The sequence below is a fragment of the Microcebus murinus genome, chromosome 20 (assembly GCF_040939455.1).
Source record: "Microcebus murinus isolate Inina chromosome 20, M.murinus_Inina_mat1.0, whole genome shotgun sequence".
Taxonomy (NCBI): domain Eukaryota; kingdom Metazoa; phylum Chordata; class Mammalia; order Primates; family Cheirogaleidae; genus Microcebus; species Microcebus murinus.
In genome coordinates, this window is record NC_134123.1 from 26,732,969 (window position 1) to 26,751,491 (window position 18,523).

Here is an 18,523-nt window from a genome sequence, read left to right on the forward strand (position 1 = left end):
GCCTCCTTTCTTGATGCCTTCTTTACTACTCCCTCTGCTTTTTTTTTTTTCTTTCAAGCTCAAAGCATGAATATAAATAGCTAGTTCTCTCCCACCCCATCAGTCTTGTGGAAAATTCTGTACCACCAGAACTGGGCATTCATGCCTAAGAGGCCAAGCCGATTGCCAGTTAAAAATAAGAACCCCTGGCACTATCTCCGTCTGGTGGGATCCCACCTCAATTACAGTTGGGTGGGTGGAAGCTGTTCAAGGACCTCCGTTATACCAGACCACTCTTTGGGATGCTACGGTATGATTTCCACTTTGCTATTAGCTTAAACGTCTCTAAGAATATTATGGCTAACTCTAAAGCTTCCATGGTATGGGGGCATCACTTTGCAGTGCAACAAAACAAATCTCGGTGCCTTCCAGGGACGACCAAGATGTTAATAGACGTTAACAGAGGTTCTGTGTTCCAGCCACCGCCATCCAAAATACAACCAATGCAAAACACAACAGGTAAAACCACTCAAAGGGAAAAACGCCAAATTCTCATTAGCCATCAATAAATAATACATATTCAAAATCAAAGTCCTAGGAGTCTTTTAGTGTTGAGGATCATTTCTAAGTTTCTGCTTTCCCTAATTTTTTCCAGCTAAGTCATACATCTGTTCTTGGGATCATGCATTCAAGTTAACATTTCATACATTTTTTAATACATTTTGTGCTTATTTGGCATTTCTGCAATGTTTCCGATGTTTTTACATTATGTACGTAAGAGGCGCTAGTAAGTAAATAAGCAGAGTTTTTATTCACGATGAAACTAGAATTGTGAGAGGAGTTTTACAGAAGATGATCAGAAGATAATCTTGAGGTTGGTTGACAGTTGAACTCAACTTCTTCAATTAAAGCACTATCTTAAATGTAACACTTTTGGATTGCCAGTTTTACATGCAACAAAAATACAGAGAGCTTATATGGAAGATAATTTCAATGTACCATATTTACATGTGTGACAATATAATATGGGTACAATGCATAGGCATTATGGTGAGCTGAGGCCCACAGGGATGGTATTACAACACAGAAGGGTTGCATCACACATATATGCAACTCAGACAAATTTCGGTGTAAGTTGCTATAAAGACAAGACCTCACTTAAGTATCCCCACTTTCCAGCACCACCCCATTCAAATGAACTCCTAATTTCTCCTGCCATAGGGGAACGGATCCCCAGAGAAAATGCAAAGAACACATAAAAGAATGTTAAATCTTGCCTTTTGAGCTTCCAGACTTATGTTCTGGTGATTGAAGAGTAGGTTAACAAATTTTTAATAGGCATTTGACATATTTTCTCCTTTCACATTTTAGACCGATTCTAGGGCAGGAGTCCTCAAACTTTTTAAACCAGGTGCCAGTTCACTGTCCCTCAGACCATTGGAGGGCCGTGGGAGAGTGCGGTGCACATTCCACACATGCGCACTGTGGGCCCAGGATGAGCCTGTCTAGAGCCTAAACCATACGTGGCGTGTGGTTTCACTGCAAAACATTTGCAAATGTTTCTGTGAACAGCAGGATGCATTTACAAAACAAAAATGTGTTTAAGAAAAAGACTACGGCGATAAAAGCGTCATCACTATTAAACAAAAACCACCAGGATGTCAAGGTTCCCCCAGATCTCCACTCAAGCCAAACATAAAAAAATAATCAATGCTACCAATACGACGAGAACTTGTCATTTTCTTTGCTGTCCCCAAAAGGACGCTCCTCCTTCAGCCTTCCCCATCTGATGGGGACCAATCCTTCCAATTGTTCAAGTCAAAATAAAGACTTAGAGCCATGCTGGATGACTCTCTTTCTCTCACACTCACATTTACTCAACCAGGAAATGGCGGTATCTTTGCTTGCAATATCTCCCATACCTTACGACCTTTTTATTGTTGCTGCTGCTCCCCTGATCTAAGCCACCATCATCTCTCTTGTGAGGTCCATCAACAAGGCACTAAGGAAAACACTCTAGGGAAGAGAAGTGACATCCTCCAGCGGAGAAGATGAGACACATCCACATGTAGAAACAATACAGTGACAGTTACTAAGGGTAAAAGCAAGTGCCATAGAACACAAAGAGAAACCAAATGCAAATGCTTCTGTGATACTGAGGGGGGGGGGAAGAGGGAAGAAATTACACGACCACCTAAAGAAGTTTTGTAGCTATCATTTAATTACTAACATATCTTGGTGATGCTCTCAGCCACAAAGCAATAAAAAAGAACTTAGGTTCTTTGAGGATTTCTGCTCCCTTCTCTGCCTCTCACCTCCAAAAAGGGCCACACCATTGTGTTTCCCACTTCCCTTTCCTTATAACTGAAATGAAAATACAAAACAATCCTTAGGCAAAGTAAAATTCCTTGGCTAAAACTAAGAATAATAGCACTGATCAGAATACTTAACGGCAGTAAGGGAAATAATCCATTTCATATTATCGAGGCCATGAGAAATGTATGTAACTGACCAAAGCAAGAAGAGAAATAACTTGCACAATTTACTGCAAACGTTCACAGAAACATGCAGCTTTAAATGACTAACTCGTAAAATACACAGTAGCTGGTTGTGCGTGTTTGTTACTCTTGCGGTTTTATAGCCAGTAGCATGTAGAGCACATTGTTTATATTTTATTTGTTGAACATATTAATGAATTCAGTGAATGTATAAGTGAGTAAAAGCCTCTCGACTTTACAAAATACATGACTCGTGGCTTGTCCTCAATGTCAATGCAGCTATAAATTCACATGCAGAGCTGTATGTGTAATCACGGAGCCTGAAAGACAGTATTTGTACAAACCAGCAGAAAGCTGACATAAGAATTTATTTTAACATCAGCTCATAAAGGCCTCTTAAAGGAAGTACAAACTTAAACAAATAGGCACCGAGACTAAATATATAAAAGATGAGTATGTGCCCATTATATTATTTGCTTTTTGATGATGACTAATATATTCTCTACCCTGTTTTGAGAACTGTACGCATCCTGTATTGAGAACCACAGTGGCCACAGAGAATACACAGCAGATATCTCATCTCTTACTGTCTGATGGCTGCAAACACCTAATCCTCTGGAGACAGACTGTCCACCTGGGTGATAAAATCTCTGGAGGCTTCTTTTTTACCTCTGTTCTCAAAAAGAACTGAATTTTATTAAATTAATTCCACCCCCAATAACCGTTGCATAATCTGTAAAGCTCGATGTAACATAAAAATGCAAGGCCCCTTGTTTAAAAAGAAGATTAAGATTTTCAAGATGGTGACACCAGAGCACTAAATCGAACATAGGGCCCATCGGAAAACAAGGTCTCCCATTATTTTTCAAGTCCTGTGCCTAGGAAGCCAGCCTTGCCACAACTAAGGTCCAGGTTTTCTCACCTGGATCAGTGTTAAGACATAATTTAAGAATTTTCAAATTCTAGATGACCTTGTGAGGTCTAACAATGACTCTCTCCTCTCTTCATGGATGAAGACTATAGCCTTCAATTTGGTGGCCTTGTTTATATTACTATGTAAGTACGTACCTTCGTCTCACCCACAGATAGCCTCTCCCAATGAAGAGGGGAACCAGGAAACCTTGGACAGTTGCATGTAGAACTCCACAGCTAGGATTCTAACTTCCTGTAGGAATGCCCTTCCTCTATAAATGCCGGCCAGCACATACATCTTGCACACTACGTAACTTGAAAATGATAATTTCCACCGTTCACATTTATCTTAAAACATTTTCAGTGACCTTGTCAAGGGTAGTCAATTGCTTTTCTCAGCACCAATGGAGGACACAAACACCCTCCGGGTCACAGGAGTGCCACATCGCTCCCGTGATGGCACAGCACCACAATAATGCCATCACTGACGCACCCCACGCTGCACGTCAGAGCGTACAGCCAAGCTGTTAAATGCACAAATTTGGAAAGAGCGCCCAGCGATTCAGTCTACTCAACTGGATTTAGTCCAGAGACATTTCCAGCCAACTGGCATTGAGTCTCTAATTTACAGCTGGCAGGCAAACTCCTTAAATGCTTCCAGGTCCTCAGAAGAACTGTTTAATGTCTACCTTGAACACACGAACCACCTGACTGCAGACACAACACTCAGCAGCTTTGACCACAGGGTGCAGAGCTATAAAATTTACAGCTTCTTAAGTTGGGAAACCACAGACAGGAGCTGGAACCTACCAACTGCTCCCTGATGGAGGGGGAGCTGGTTTCTGGCTGGGGGTACACAAAGTTAAAACAAAACGCACGTTGAGTAACCTTGAGCAGCTCACTTTCTTCCTTTTGCTCCCACTCTTAACTTTTAATGTTCAAACTATTTTTAAAAATCCCTCAACCAACTTTGTATTTGTTTCATTGTTCAAGACCTTTTTAAATTTTTTTTCAAGATATGGTCCTACCTTTTCCATGAAGAGTTGTGGATAGACTTTTAAAGATTGGCTTTTTTTTTTTTTTTTTTGACACAGAGTCTCACTCTGTTGCCCAGGCTAGAGTGAGTGCCGTGGCGTCAGCCTAGCTCACAGCAACCTCAAACTCCTGGGTTCAAGCGATCCTACTGCCTCAGCCTCCTGTGTAGCTGGGACTACAGGCATGCGCCACCAGGCCTGGCTAATTTTTTCTATATATATTAGTTGGCCAATTAATTTCTTTCTATTTATAGTAGAGATAGGGGTCTTGCTCTTGCTCAGGATGGTTTTGAACTCCTGACCTCGAGCAATGCACCCGCCTCGGCCTCCCAGAGTGCTAGGTTTATAGGCGTGAGCCACTGCGCCCGGCCAAGATTGGCTTTTTATTCAATGCGTGCTAGGAAACTTGATTCTTGTCCTCAGTAAGATTGCTTTAAAAATAATAATAGCAACGTCTATTAAATGCCAGGCAAATCATGTGACTGTACAAAGCATTGTACAACATGCATTATCTCATTTAAAACTGATAACAATACTATGAGGAAGGCACTATTAATATTTCAGTACTGTAGATAAAACAATACCCAAGGTCACATAGCTCCTAAGTGGCAGCACTGGCACTCAAGTCTCTGGTATCATCCAACTCTAAAATCTGATATCTTCACTCTCACGACATTGCTTCTCAAGTCCCAAAACACCACGTCCAAAATTCTAGTTTAAGCTTTTAAAAGCTATATGAACTGTTAGAAACATTTTATCAGTATAATTCAATAGCATGCTAGAACATTTACTTGGTAACACTGGTCTCAGACCTAAAAATTTTACTTCTTGAGCATGCTAATACCTGATTTAAGCCATACATTATTCTTAATCCCTTCTATCCATTTTGCCTCTGCATTTATTTAAATATATAATCACTATTTTAGCAAATGAAATACAACAGACTTTATTGATTGGCCCTTTCTTAATAAATCTCAAATTGCACCATACATTCTATATCTCATGGAAGAAAGAGTTTTGTATTTATAGATTTTCATGTTTTCGTAAGATCGTGTGGTTTATGGAAACCCTTGTGGTATTTAAAAATCAGCCACTTTTTATTACTTATTTTGCCTTCTTGTTTGCTTCAAAGCCTGAAGAACACAACGAGGTATCCCGAATGCTACTATGTCCAAGTGAGTGGGATTTGACAAAAGACAGTGACACAAAGACCTGGATGGGGGATTTGCAAACACATCAGTTAGGCAGCTTCAATGGGGGATTTGCAAACACATCAGTTAGGCAGCTTCAAAGGTGTGGGCTGACACCTTGAACCTCCAACTACAGTTCTAATTCAACTCTTTGACATTCCTCAGCGTTTAGGGAAGAGAAATAAATAGTGTTCTCTAACCCGTCACAAAAGTATTTGCCATGAATTAACCGGAGGCCCCCTACTTCAAATAGCAAAGGGCAATCTCTAGACAAACGATGTGCTGTCGCAAAAGCACCTCTGAATCATCTTCTCAAGTCTACATTTTCTGTCATCTGCTCTGAATTAACTCTCCATTACCTCTTTGCCTCCTTTGTGTTTTGCGTCGTCTTCACTCGGTCGGTCCATGCTACTTGGCTGATGTCCTTTCCCTTCTACCGATTTTATCTGGAGGCACTCATTTCAGCCCCTTTACCTCGGGGACAATTCAGCAGGCAGGGTCACGAGGATGGAGCGATCCTTCATTTGTGGTGCTCACACTGTCATCTCATTGATCAATGTGCCCATCCACCTGGTCCCCCCACCTCCATCCTATCATCTCCTTTGGCCAAAGAGTAGAGGAAGCTGTTTATTATAGTAATTTTCTTTAGAGGTCTTTTCCTGCCTTGAAACAAGCCTGTGGTTAACCTATTTCTCACTCCCTGTCACTACAAAGGCTGCTGTATTTTTCAGGCTTGAGATTCTCCCTTGGCCCCCTAGGAAATAGGAACAGGCGTTCAAAGAGTTAAACACCCCCTTCAGCTGCTTAATGTAAGGAAAAAAAAAATCCTAAAATAAAGGAGAGCTTCCTTTTTATTTTTTTTGAACACTTTTTTTTTTTTACATAAAAGAATGCTGTTAAAAACACAGGTGATCATATTTCAGTCATAGACTAGCAACCTGTATTATCATGTCATCCTGAATCACTCTGTTTATCAGACAGGGATGAAGTTACTTTATAATGAAACACTCAAGATGAATTTCCTCACCTCTAGTCCAACTGCATGACAGTTTGATAGAGAACATTCATTTGGGTGTGTGTGTGTATGTGTGTGTGTGTGTGTGAGAGAGAGAGAGAGAGAGAGAGAGACAGAGAAAGAGAATGAACTAGCAAGAAAGCTCATCTATAATGACTTCTAAAGAACGTGTCATATCTAATTGGATACCTTAACTAATCACGAAAAAAAATCGTGTATGTGTTTTCATCTTCATTGCCAAGGCCTCCTAAAATTGTATATTAAACAGGCCTTTTTGACATTGTTTAAACAAAGAACAAAGTGAGTAACCTTAAGCTACCTACATTGAAATCTCAAAATGGAAAAACATTTAAGTTTGGGCCATACTCAAAAAGGCCGGCATATATGTTTACTTCTGATGAAATGACTGTTTTTCAACAAAGTCAGATGTGCATTTTTAAGTGTTACCCTCAGATCTCACATTTCTACCTCTTCAGAATGTAATTCCTTAGAAAACACGCAGCGCGCACACAAACACACACGTTAAATTTAGCTATTTGGGGGTGGAGAATTAACATAGATTTAGTTTTTCTTGGTGTTCTCAGCCCCAATAAAATAAACATAATTCAGTGACTGATAATCTCCTAAACACTGCTAAAATATATGCTAACCTTTAAATCTTTCAGAGCACTAACATATACACTAGTTCAATGAGAGATTCCTCAGTCTTTATGTCAGACTTACGGGGAATAAGTTGCAATATATGGAAATTATCTAGTTTTATATCAAGTGTATCTGTAGTGAACTCAGAAAGCATACGATTGCCAAATCAATATGTATTTCTTTCTGTGCTGTAGTGTGTAAGTACATGACTATTTTTTTCCCCCTGGGAAATACAGAAATATAATACTTGGTTATAAAAATTAGCTCCTTTCCTCCAACTCATTTATATGTGTATGTGTGCACGTATGTCTTTCAAGATAAAAACTTGACTGATGGACTTAAATAATGCCTAAAAAATTTAAGACCTTAGACAATCATACAAATCCTTGATTACCCTTAGGTATTTCCCTTGGCCACCGAGGAAATCAATGGGGCCAGCACTGTTTAAACTGACATGCACCTGTTACAAATGCTGAAACCACCTAGAGCCAAGGATCCAAGGAGAATGGATGTCTGTAATACAGAATGCATTTTAAAATTGGACAGGCGCGTGATTTAGTGATGTAAGTGAAGGTCTGTTTTCCATTTAAACTTTGAGCTTCCCATGAAGACATTCTATAAAGTTTTGACGTATAAAAATAACCAGAAGCAGAAAGTACTTTTATTTGGTGTCAGGCCATGCACTTATTTCTTGGGGTTAACTGACAGCAGTCAATTATTCTCAGGATTGCATTACCCTGCCTCGTGCTAGAAAACACTAGAGAAGTAAGTGGAAGGATCTGTTAAAGCCCACGGCCCTGAAAGGACAAATTGTTCCTCTCCCAGATGGAGGCAAGTCTCGTTTGAACTAACTGGTCAGAGCAACTTCCTATGTGCAAATCATTCCCTTTGGGAAATCAAGCATTTTAGGAAGCATATTGATTCCTCAAATGCATTTTAGGAGATTAGATTTCATTATTTTAAATGCTATTCACTGCACTTAACTTTAAACTGTATGGTTCTAAGACCAGTCTTAAGATATGATAAAATACAGTGTTTTTTTTAAGTGTGTACTACAGAAGCCTAGGGATCTCAAGAAAGAGGTCTTTAAGGGCAGAAATGGGGTAAGGAGAGGCTGGCCTCCCTTCCCTTCATTTCTGACTTCGGTGAGAATAGCTCTCCTTTCATTTATTTTTTTGGCCTCCAGGTAAGATTTTTTATTTGAAAAATAAAAAATTCGCACTTTTTAAACGAATGAATAAATTTTATGTCATGCACTCAATGCATTTTGTGTGTGTGCGCGTTCTATGATGTTCCAGATACTATGCCAGTTCTGCAAGCCACAAGATAAGTCATTGTCTGATAATACGGGGTTCTAGGTGCAAGAAGAGCACTTCAGGACAGTGCTATGCTATACAGTAGAAGGCATTAGTTTAGACTGGGCAAATCCTTTCTGAAATGAGGAAATTTGGACCCAAATCATTTAAGCGATCCATCCAAAGTCATATAGTTAGTAGCTGAGCAATCTACATCACAATTAATGGGATGTTCTTTGTCTAACCCATGTTGCTTCTAGAAGAATAGAATCCATGTACCAAAACTTGTTCTTTATACTCTTTAAAGACCTGAGGCCATACATAGTTGGTGACATGATTTGTGTGTTAGCTATTTGTGCATCTCCAATGTCTAGCAACAGGGCTGGGCATTGAATGGGGTACCCAATGGATGTTTACCTTTTTTATCAGGTATTGAGAGGAAATGAATAGAAGAAAACTGTTTTGATGATAATTGCCTGTATCAATTGCCTGTATCAATACATACCAAGGAGGTTGAAAATTGGAATTAGGTTATGATATAAATATATATGAAACAGAAATAAAGAGGGATGTTATTCTCATAGTACTATCCTTATGTGTTTTGGCAAACATATGCTTCTTCTGAATTTCATACTACAATGAGAACTTAGTGGATAGGCAGTAATTTTAAGCAGCTATAAGAGAAAGTGCTTTCATGCATATACTTTATATGGATGAAACATCATTTTTCATTTTGGTAGGTTCCCACACTCTGATTTTAGCGTCCCACAGGATTGTAAAACATATTCAACATTTTTATATTGGAGTGAACATATTTTTGGCTCCCATAGTATTCATTTTGGTTCAATTCATAGTTGTTGTATGGAAAGACATATGAACTTTATTTAACTTCCTTTAAAGAATACAGCCATTGATCACTGGTTACCCATATACAGTCCAGTTTTGGAAAAATATAATTTATTACTGATTGTAATTTTAAGTTTTTAAAATAACTGTGTTCCATCAATTTTGGAGAGATATAATAAGCATGTGTTAAAAACTGACCAGCAATTTGATGATGGCCTCCAGAGAACAATAAAGTATAATTTAAATATTAAAGGCATTATCCCAAATTCTTTTAAAAGATAAAATAGACATAATACTAAGTTACTGAGTTTGGATTTTTTTTTTTAAGTTCTGAACATATTTGCAACTTTTCAATGAAACCCAAACTCCCTTATACAAAATATAAGCAAGCCATGTCCAATTAATCATACAAGTGTCTATCTAGATTGTGTTCAGATAGTTTCTAACTAGATTGTTTTCAGACAAGTTGAATTCCTAGGACATTAATTTAAGCTTTCATTGAATCTAGAGGTAGAATGAGTACACAAAGTAAAGTTGGAAAACAATGGACAAGCAAATGGGACCTTATTCCACCATGGTGAAACTACAATTTTACATTACTAGAGATATTAATGTAGTAAAAAAATTAAAAATATATATATGTATATATCCAATTGAACCTGGGAAAGACTATGTTTTTATGATTTTATTTAGATCTCCTCAATATTTCCCCTAACATCTTAATTTTTCTGGTTGTTATTGTTGTTGTTAAGTGAACTGTCTATATTCATAAGAGATAGATTGATGAACCAGACCAACTTGGAATGGAGTTTTAGAGAACTTAATCCATCAGACGCCATCCTTCCATTCCTCAAAAATAACTTGTATTAATAAATATCAGGAAAAATCTTGTATCTGGGGAACAATCCAAAGGTTTAGTTTTGGTCAAGGCTAAATAATATACATGAATGATAGATGGAGCTGTACTTAGATTAAACCAAACACAAATAAAAAGCTCAGCTTGAACCTGGTCTCATGTTCGGTGAAAACATGTCAATTGTCTGGTTAATGTGATCAACACAGATAACAGTGGGAGACTTCAGGGTCTAAAGATGAAAGAAGGAACCCCCCCTCATTCAGTTTGGCACTTTCCACCACTTCTTGTCTCATTCCTTATTGTCGTTTTCCTACAGATAATATGCGTTTAACGCAGAGCTTAAATTACAAACAGAATTCTGAACGCCTACTGTGAGAGTCTTCTGTTTATGAATAAAATTGGAGAAACAACAACAAAAAAAAAAACGGTTGCTTGCCACGAAGTGGTAAAAAACGTATTTTTCATCAGTAGAGATCTGCAGTTTGTTCTGACGGGAGGCTGTGAGAGTCAAACAGCTCCACTTCCCTGTTCAGGTTTTCTTTCAGCTTCAGGACTTGGTTTGTGTAACAATCTGCTTAGAGATGGATCAAAGGCCTCTTGGCAAAACTAGTGAAGCTATGTGCTCTAAAACTGACACCTTTCAAGTTAAATAAAGCTCTCAAGAGAAAAAAGAAGTATGCTGCTCAGATACTTGATAGAAAAGAAATAGAGAAAACATATACATCTTTTGAAAATGACCTGAAAATAAAAACTCCAGAAGTCTTTACGTAGACAGTTCAATTCCTATGCCTTAGGTTTAATTAAAGTGTAATTTCAAGGGCTGGATTTGTTGTTGAGCTTCAAACTACGCTGGCCTTAGTCCAATTGGATTTGGAATTCTTATGCTCTTCCTCTAAAATGAAAATGCTGAGAGGGTGGAAAAACATTTCCTAATGACAGCCTCTCTCTCAAGTAAGTGTTGTGAGATCTTCGAGGAATTTTCCATCAAGCAGACAGAAGTGACAGGACCCAGTATCTCGGGTTTGGGAAATAATGGGAAGTTAACTTCACGGTCAATAGTAAAAATAGGTCTGTGGACATAGCTGCAAACTCATCTATCTACTGAGGCCAGAAATTCCTTTTTCTTAAGAAATTAAAAACTCAATACTTATACAAGGAATCACTTAATATTAAAGCATTGATTTATCTGTTTAACTATTACATGTGTCTGGGAGCTGGATTGGGCCAGTGGTCACTAGTTTGCTAACTATGTCCTCAGGTTTCATTTTATGCTCGGAAAGTAAAATAATGATGATGATGGTAACAAATATTATGTGCTAAGTATTTTGTAGACACTGAATTTATCTTCAATTTTCTTTATAATAGCCCCAGTAGTTAGCTAGTATTGTTTGCCCATTTTACAAATGTGGACGTTAAGTGACACACAGATTAAGAAACTTGCCTAAGTTACACAGTTTGTGAAGAGTCTGTACTCTGAGCTATGCTATGTGTAGAACATCTTAGAATCTAAAGTTATGTGTGGTTAATTTTTTTTTTTTGTCTTCTTATTTTCTTTAGTAAATCTTTAAGGCTATTGCTACTCAATAACTGTGGAGGGTGACCCTTCATTTTGCATTACTATGGCCTAAAAAAATAAAAAAGCATCTATCATCTACAAATAGTCCTTTGACGTCAAAAGAAATGCAATGCTTTTGAAATCTGAAGAATGGACTGCATGGTCTTGAAACTGTGAAACTGACATTTACCACGTTTCTCTGGTTGCTTCCAAAGAGGGGTCTTAAATTTCATCAGGGGAATAGTTGCAACCCATGCTCTAAACTGCATTTGCATAGCCCTTGCGGATGGGATTCAGTCACAGATTTTAAATACCTCAAAATATGGAAGGAAACACATACAGCTGGAACAGCAGCAGGAAGAACAGACTGAATGCCATCCCTGTTGCCACGAACAAGGGCATATCCACTTTCACATAGTAGATTGTGCAGGTACAGGGCAAAACCACGAAAGGCCAGGGTGATGAGAGATGTGCATCTGCATACAACAATCCCACGACACCTGCAAGGGTCCCACGTCCAGGCATGGGCATGCCTCTCCATGCCAGGTATGTGCTCGCCTTGATCAGTGGTGTCAACCAGGGCACGGCAGTTTCTTTACAAGGCATGTTTTTGATATGGCAATTATTTGGCTACCCCCAAGAGGCAGCTTCTCAAAGAAAATTTGGACCCAAGTGCTCCACTCACAAACACTATATTACCATGCTATAGTAGGTGTTTTTAGGAACTGATGTATATATACTGTATATAATGTATATTCATTCCAAGACTTTTTGATGCACTGTATACACAATACTCCACTACCTACTTGATATCTACTCTTAAATATCTAAGATACATCTCAAATATCAGGTGGCTAACATGGCATTTGTCCCCATCTGTAAACCTGTTTCCAGTCACCCCCAATATAATTATAGCAGTAAGATCATCCACCAACTGCTCAAGGAAGAAACCCACGCCTCTTACTCATGCTTCCTTCTCCCTCAGGGTCCATACCTCGTACACTTCTTGTACGAGTTACTTCTAGTAACTTTTCTAACTTCCCATTCTCAATACATAATATATTATAAACACATTCTCTTCCCTCTACCTTCATAGTCACTGTCTCTGTTGTACCTTCTGTCACTCCTTACCTGGAATCCTAGAATAATTATTTTCCTACACCTCCAATTCACTCTTTGTCCCTTGTTTATTGGCATAGCGGTCACAGAGAATTTTTAAAACATTCCCTTTCTTAAACTTCTGATGTTCTTTGTATGAAATTCAAACTCCTTACCACTGTCCATAGTGTTTTCTGGGAGTCTCTTCTATACCACAGTCCTCTCACACCCCCATACTTTCTTTTCTCACTGCATGACAGTTAGACTGAACTTTATTTTTTAGTTCTTCTAAAACATTAAGTTCATGTTTCCACTACCTAAATTTCCTCTGCTCCTAACCCGGCTGGTTCTTTTCATCCTTCAAGTTTCACCTTACAGGGCAATTCTCAGAGAATTATCCATCATCTGCCTAATCTAGAAAGAGTCACCCCTGTTATTTTTTTTTTCCTTACACTTATTTTCTTCCACAGAACTTACCATAATCGAAAACTCTTGTGTCCATTTGCATATTCATATAATGCCATAATGTACCCTCCAACATTAAGTTCATACAACAGGGGGATTTTTTTCTGTTTTATCCACAAGCACATACCCAGTTTACCATCAATGGGGGGCACAAGTGAATCTCAGGGTGTGTGGTACAGAAGAACTCTGTGACAACTGAACACATGGATACTTTCACTTTTCTGCTTTCTAAAGTTCTAGCAAATCTAGGACTCCATCTAACTTCAAGATGTCATCTACATTCACCCAAAATAACAACACACATGGAATCCAAACTCCTACACGCGGGGTAAGAGAAACTCATTTCTGCTGCTTTTCCCATGAGCTGTTTTAAGCTGCAAAAGGTCACTACCAATATCACTGTCACGTGGTATTTGTTCAAAGAATTCTCTACTTCCACCGTGCATGGGACTGAGGAAGATAATACACTGAGCGCTTGAGTTTAGACAGAAAAAGTAGCTTCCTCTGAAGATTGCTTCATTAATTACATATCTGACCCAAAATACCCTGTGATGATTGAGGACACAGCATGATGTAACTCCTGTGAGAGCAAGCACTTAGTCCCTTCCCTTGGCACCAAGAACACTGTAAGTGCAAATAGTCTTAAGTGAGTTAACTAATATATGCAAGACAGAAATAGGGAAATAAAGTAAATTAAGGAAAAAATCATCAGAAAAGCTTTGTCTGTATTGGGCAAGATACAAAGACGTGTTCTGTTTTATGAACTCAAATCTGGAAGGCAGATGTTTCCCCACTGCACACTATTACTCTCCACACCCTCCTGCGTGCTCATGTACCTCCTACAGAGAGACCACAGCCATTTAACACTGAGAAAAACCTTTATCGTGACAAGTGGCTCAGCCTTTCCAGTATGGGTGGTATGAGATACCATTATGGGCACATGAGTCAGAGAGACTTCAGTCCAAACCTCAGTCCTGCCATTTTCATGTAACACAGTCTCTTTAGGGCTCAGTTTTCTCATCTGTAAAATGGGGATTAGATAACAGTATCTACTTCAAAGGTTCTCGTGAGCACTCGAGAAACTAACGCATGAAGTTCATCATAGAATGCCTGAGCATGAGAAAACTCAGTGTATACAGTCTTAGTAACAATAATGATAATAATAGTTGCATTGATCTTATGTTTCCTTTATTTGGGGAGAGAAGACCAGGTGGACAGGACTTAGTATAAATATCATATTCCTGGATGAAAAATATTTGGACTCCAGTTCAGCTCTGCTTTTTCCTAGCTATATGCAATGGGCAAGTCTTTTAACCTTTCTTCACTATGGATTCCTTATTTTCCTGGCAATTCTGTGAGGTCATTTTTCTACCCCAATTCTGCTGGTAAGATATTGAAGCTCAGAAAGACCAACATGCCAGGCTGTGTAAACGTGTAGCGAGTGGCACTCAGTGTCATTTATACACAAACTGAAGCAAATCCCTTGCCTGTATGAGCCCCATCTTACACATGGGAAAAAAGCAAACTCTGAGACGTGTAAGAATGAAAGAATACGTGTCTATGATAATAGTCTTGCAGAGTCATTTGCAGATATGATGCTTGTTTTAATTATTATCACCCATTAATTTTTTTTTTCTTATTTCTGGGGAAGCTGCATGCTACAGAGTCATGGTGGGTTAGTGTGGCCACACTCTGCTGGGACCCAAGCTGGCCTTTTCTCTACTATGTAATTCTGCCTCCTTGGCAGGTTAACCTACATCAAGAATAGCTACAAGGGACCATTCAGATGACAGACACAGACAAACTCCCGTATCTAAATGCTACTCCTGCCATATTCCTTGGAGTTCTTGAGAGCCAAGAGTAATGGTGAAAGGCTAGCATCTAAACATGAAAACCAACATGCTCTCTTGGAGGCCCACTGGATTTCTATCCTCCTCCCCAAAATGGAACTGCTGTCGTCTCCATTTTGCATGTTGAAATTTAGCCTATTAAGGAGACACATTTGAAATATAAGGACTGGACTTTTCTTTAAGCTAGCTCCAATCGAAGTCATCATTGCAAATATAGCAAGCAGCATCGAGAACCAGATAAACGAAGTGACTTACTTCAAAGACCAGCGTCTCATTGGTGGGCCCGGGTGCATACAGACGTTCTGGGCGGTTGAAGGGGCGCTGGTATTCGAACGTGGTCCCGGCAAAGGGGAACTCGCCAGGCCAGTCGATGCTCCAGCCCCCCGTGAGGTAATACTTTTGACTGAGGCTTCGAACTGCGAGGTAACTGGAGGAGATTTGCAGCTCCTGGATTTCAATGCTTCGGGCCCCAGCTGGAATGACCACCACCGGATAATATTCTAAGTGGAAAGAATAGAACATTTTTGTATTCCACACGGTGCATTGTAGAAAGGCAACTAGCAATGCCCAGGAATACGTACTGTCCATTTTTATATGTGAGGCTTTTAAATTATTAAGTGATATTCATTCTTGCTCTATGACATAAACATGATAGACAATTTCATTTTCCAAAGGGTAAGAACACCAGAGAGAGAAAAGGAATGTGGCTTTTCCAAGTCTTACCAAGCATGCTTTTATGGACAGGCGCACACCATTCTAATTAGACTAATGAAGTCCACGATAGTCAAGAACACTTTTTTTTTTAGTCTTCCTAGAAGAAATTTAGACCTATTTATCCTCAATGGAGATATTCAGAAAACCAGGCTCAAAAAAGTTTAATTTTACTCAAGATGTGTACATAATGGTCTCAAATATTTATCTGATACTATGTGTAAGATCATGTAAGTTTCACAATACATGTCTTTGCTTCATAAATGCATGCAAAGCATACATGGTTCTTGGTTGGAAAATTAAAACTATAAATTAGGAAGGCATTTATTTAACACACTTCTGAGACATAATATATTGATGAAACTCCTTCCATCTCTTGCACAAGTGACCAAAGCCATCGTCACATGTGTGTCAGGTGAACTAGTAAAAGGCTTAACCACATTGAGTGTGACTCAAACTTGTTCAGTAGCAAAAGTTGTGTCTAACTAGCAAGAGCAACAAAACGGCAGCATCTCTTACCATTTGCTTTATTCTGGTTGAGGTATAGGCCTTTATAAAACTTGCAAGTCGAATTATCACCTTTGCAAACACCACATGCATCTGAAACAGCTTTAGAGCCAAGTTCATGATCACAACCTACTGGCTGTAACAAAAAAAAAAAAAAAGAGAGAGAGAGAGAGAGAAAAATTAAAGATTAGAGAAGCCAATGGCTAAGAATAACTAAGCCATGTGGTGCATGGTTTTCTGTATTTATAGAACATTACAGAGGCAGTACAGCTTTTCTGGCTAACAAGGGCAATCTCAAGTTTGACTGACTTGGGATTCAAATCCCTCCTCTGTCTTTGTCAGACGTATGACTGGGCAAGTTGCATAACCTATATAAGGCTTAGACCCTTCATCTGTGATAGCAGAGCAAGAAGTCACCATTGCTTCTAATGCCAAGTGAACTTATTCAGGCCTGCGCTATGACCAAAACATAAAAAGGTTGGATGATACACATGCGCACAGATGCACACACCCTTAAAGGATCAAATAACTCAAATTAAGTGAAATTAAAATGGAAGAGAAAGTAGTATTATTTCCAAATTCATTGGTGAGGTTCTAATCATGTAGTGAATGTGCTTAGTAAGCATGCAAGGAACATTGTTATTTATAATCTTATTTAATTTTTACAACTACTATGTAAAGTAGGATATATGGTTTCCATGTATATATATACGGAAATGGAGTGAAAGAGAAACTAAGAAAACTGGACAGAGGTCACGCAAACACTAACCTGGGGAATTTAGACATGGTGCCTACATCCAAATGGAGCATTTGACCCTTTGTCCCATGCCACCTGCTGTCCTTCAGACACACAGTATCTCACAACACTTGCCACAGTATGTACTGGATATGAAGAAACACAAGCAAGCTCATATACCCCAAAGCAGAAATGTTCTCTTACTTCACAAATCCCATCAATACAAACGTCATTTTTGTTCGGGGAGCAAGGGGTTCCGTCTTTCACTTTGCCAGACATTGCAAAAAAAAATTCAAAGTTCTCAGCCTTGCAGTAGAGTTTGCATCGATCTTCCTCTAGAAACAAAGAGATGAAGGTAGCAAGTGATCAAGAAGAAACTGTCGGGAAAATGATATGTCTGCCAAAAGGATGAATTCAATTTACTTAGAAAGCTATCATCATCATAATGGCAAATGTTATACAGTTTCATATGTAGATGTGCATGTATGTGTGCACATGTAATATATGGTTTTTAAATGTATGAATCCCACTTAACAACCCATATGAAACTGATTTAATATTAACACATAAGAATGTTATTTTTCTGCGATAGTTACCATACACAATTGGTAGGTCATGTACTAAGCCTCCCTCAATAATAAATATTTTAGCCTTCGTGAGCCCTATATACATGAAGGGGTGTTGCCATTCCAATAAAACTTTAAGATTAAAAAAAAAAAATCAGATTTGGCCCAGAGGCCATAGTTGGATGACCCTGATTTAGGACATGGATTACTCTAGATATTTATTGAGTCCGTTAAGAGGAAAAGCATTAGGCACTTTGAAAAAAGGCATATGGTCAGTAAATATGTTTATAAAACATATACAGAGGAATCATATCATAAAAATGAAGAGGAATCAAATAAACTAATCTTGAAGACTAAAAAATACAAGTTTCATTTACCCTTAAGTCCCTGAGTAGTTTCTGGTATCAGGGGCAAGAGGAAAACAATATATATTTATAGAACTCTTGTTATCAGAAAGGAGTTACTATGCCAATTTCTCAAATAGAAAGAGCTCTTTTGGCCAGGACTTCCACATGATGCTTCTCACATGAGACCTTACGTGGGCGACCCTGAGCAATATCCCTAACAACAGTTTTTCAACAAATGTGTAAACAGTTTGCAAATAGCTGTACTTCATAAAAAAAAAAAAAAAAAAAAAACCAAAGAAAGGCAAAGTCAAGCTTAAATGTGAAAAAATTAAATTACGGTCCAAATACGCAGATGTGTGAATAGATTATAAATTTCTCTCTCACCTATGAGTTGTCTGTAAACAGCAGCTTAATTTAATGA

At 38.6% G+C, this 18,523-nt stretch overlaps 1 protein-coding gene across 1 annotated transcript in view; it reads right to left on the bottom strand.

Moving 5' to 3' along the window:
• Nucleotides 1-18,523, bottom strand: part of ADAMTS18 (ADAM metallopeptidase with thrombospondin type 1 motif 18) — a 124,888-nt gene that overhangs the window by 19,831 nt on the left and 86,534 nt on the right. The window contains exons 14-16 of the mRNA XM_020282703.2: nucleotides 17,394-17,524; nucleotides 16,466-16,589; nucleotides 15,491-15,735 (exon numbers count right to left, since the gene is read on the bottom strand). Of these exons, the coding sequence (XP_020138292.2) occupies nucleotides 15,491-15,735; nucleotides 16,466-16,589; nucleotides 17,394-17,524 (500 nt within the window). The remainder of the gene's footprint in view (nucleotides 1-15,490; nucleotides 15,736-16,465; nucleotides 16,590-17,393; nucleotides 17,525-18,523) is intronic.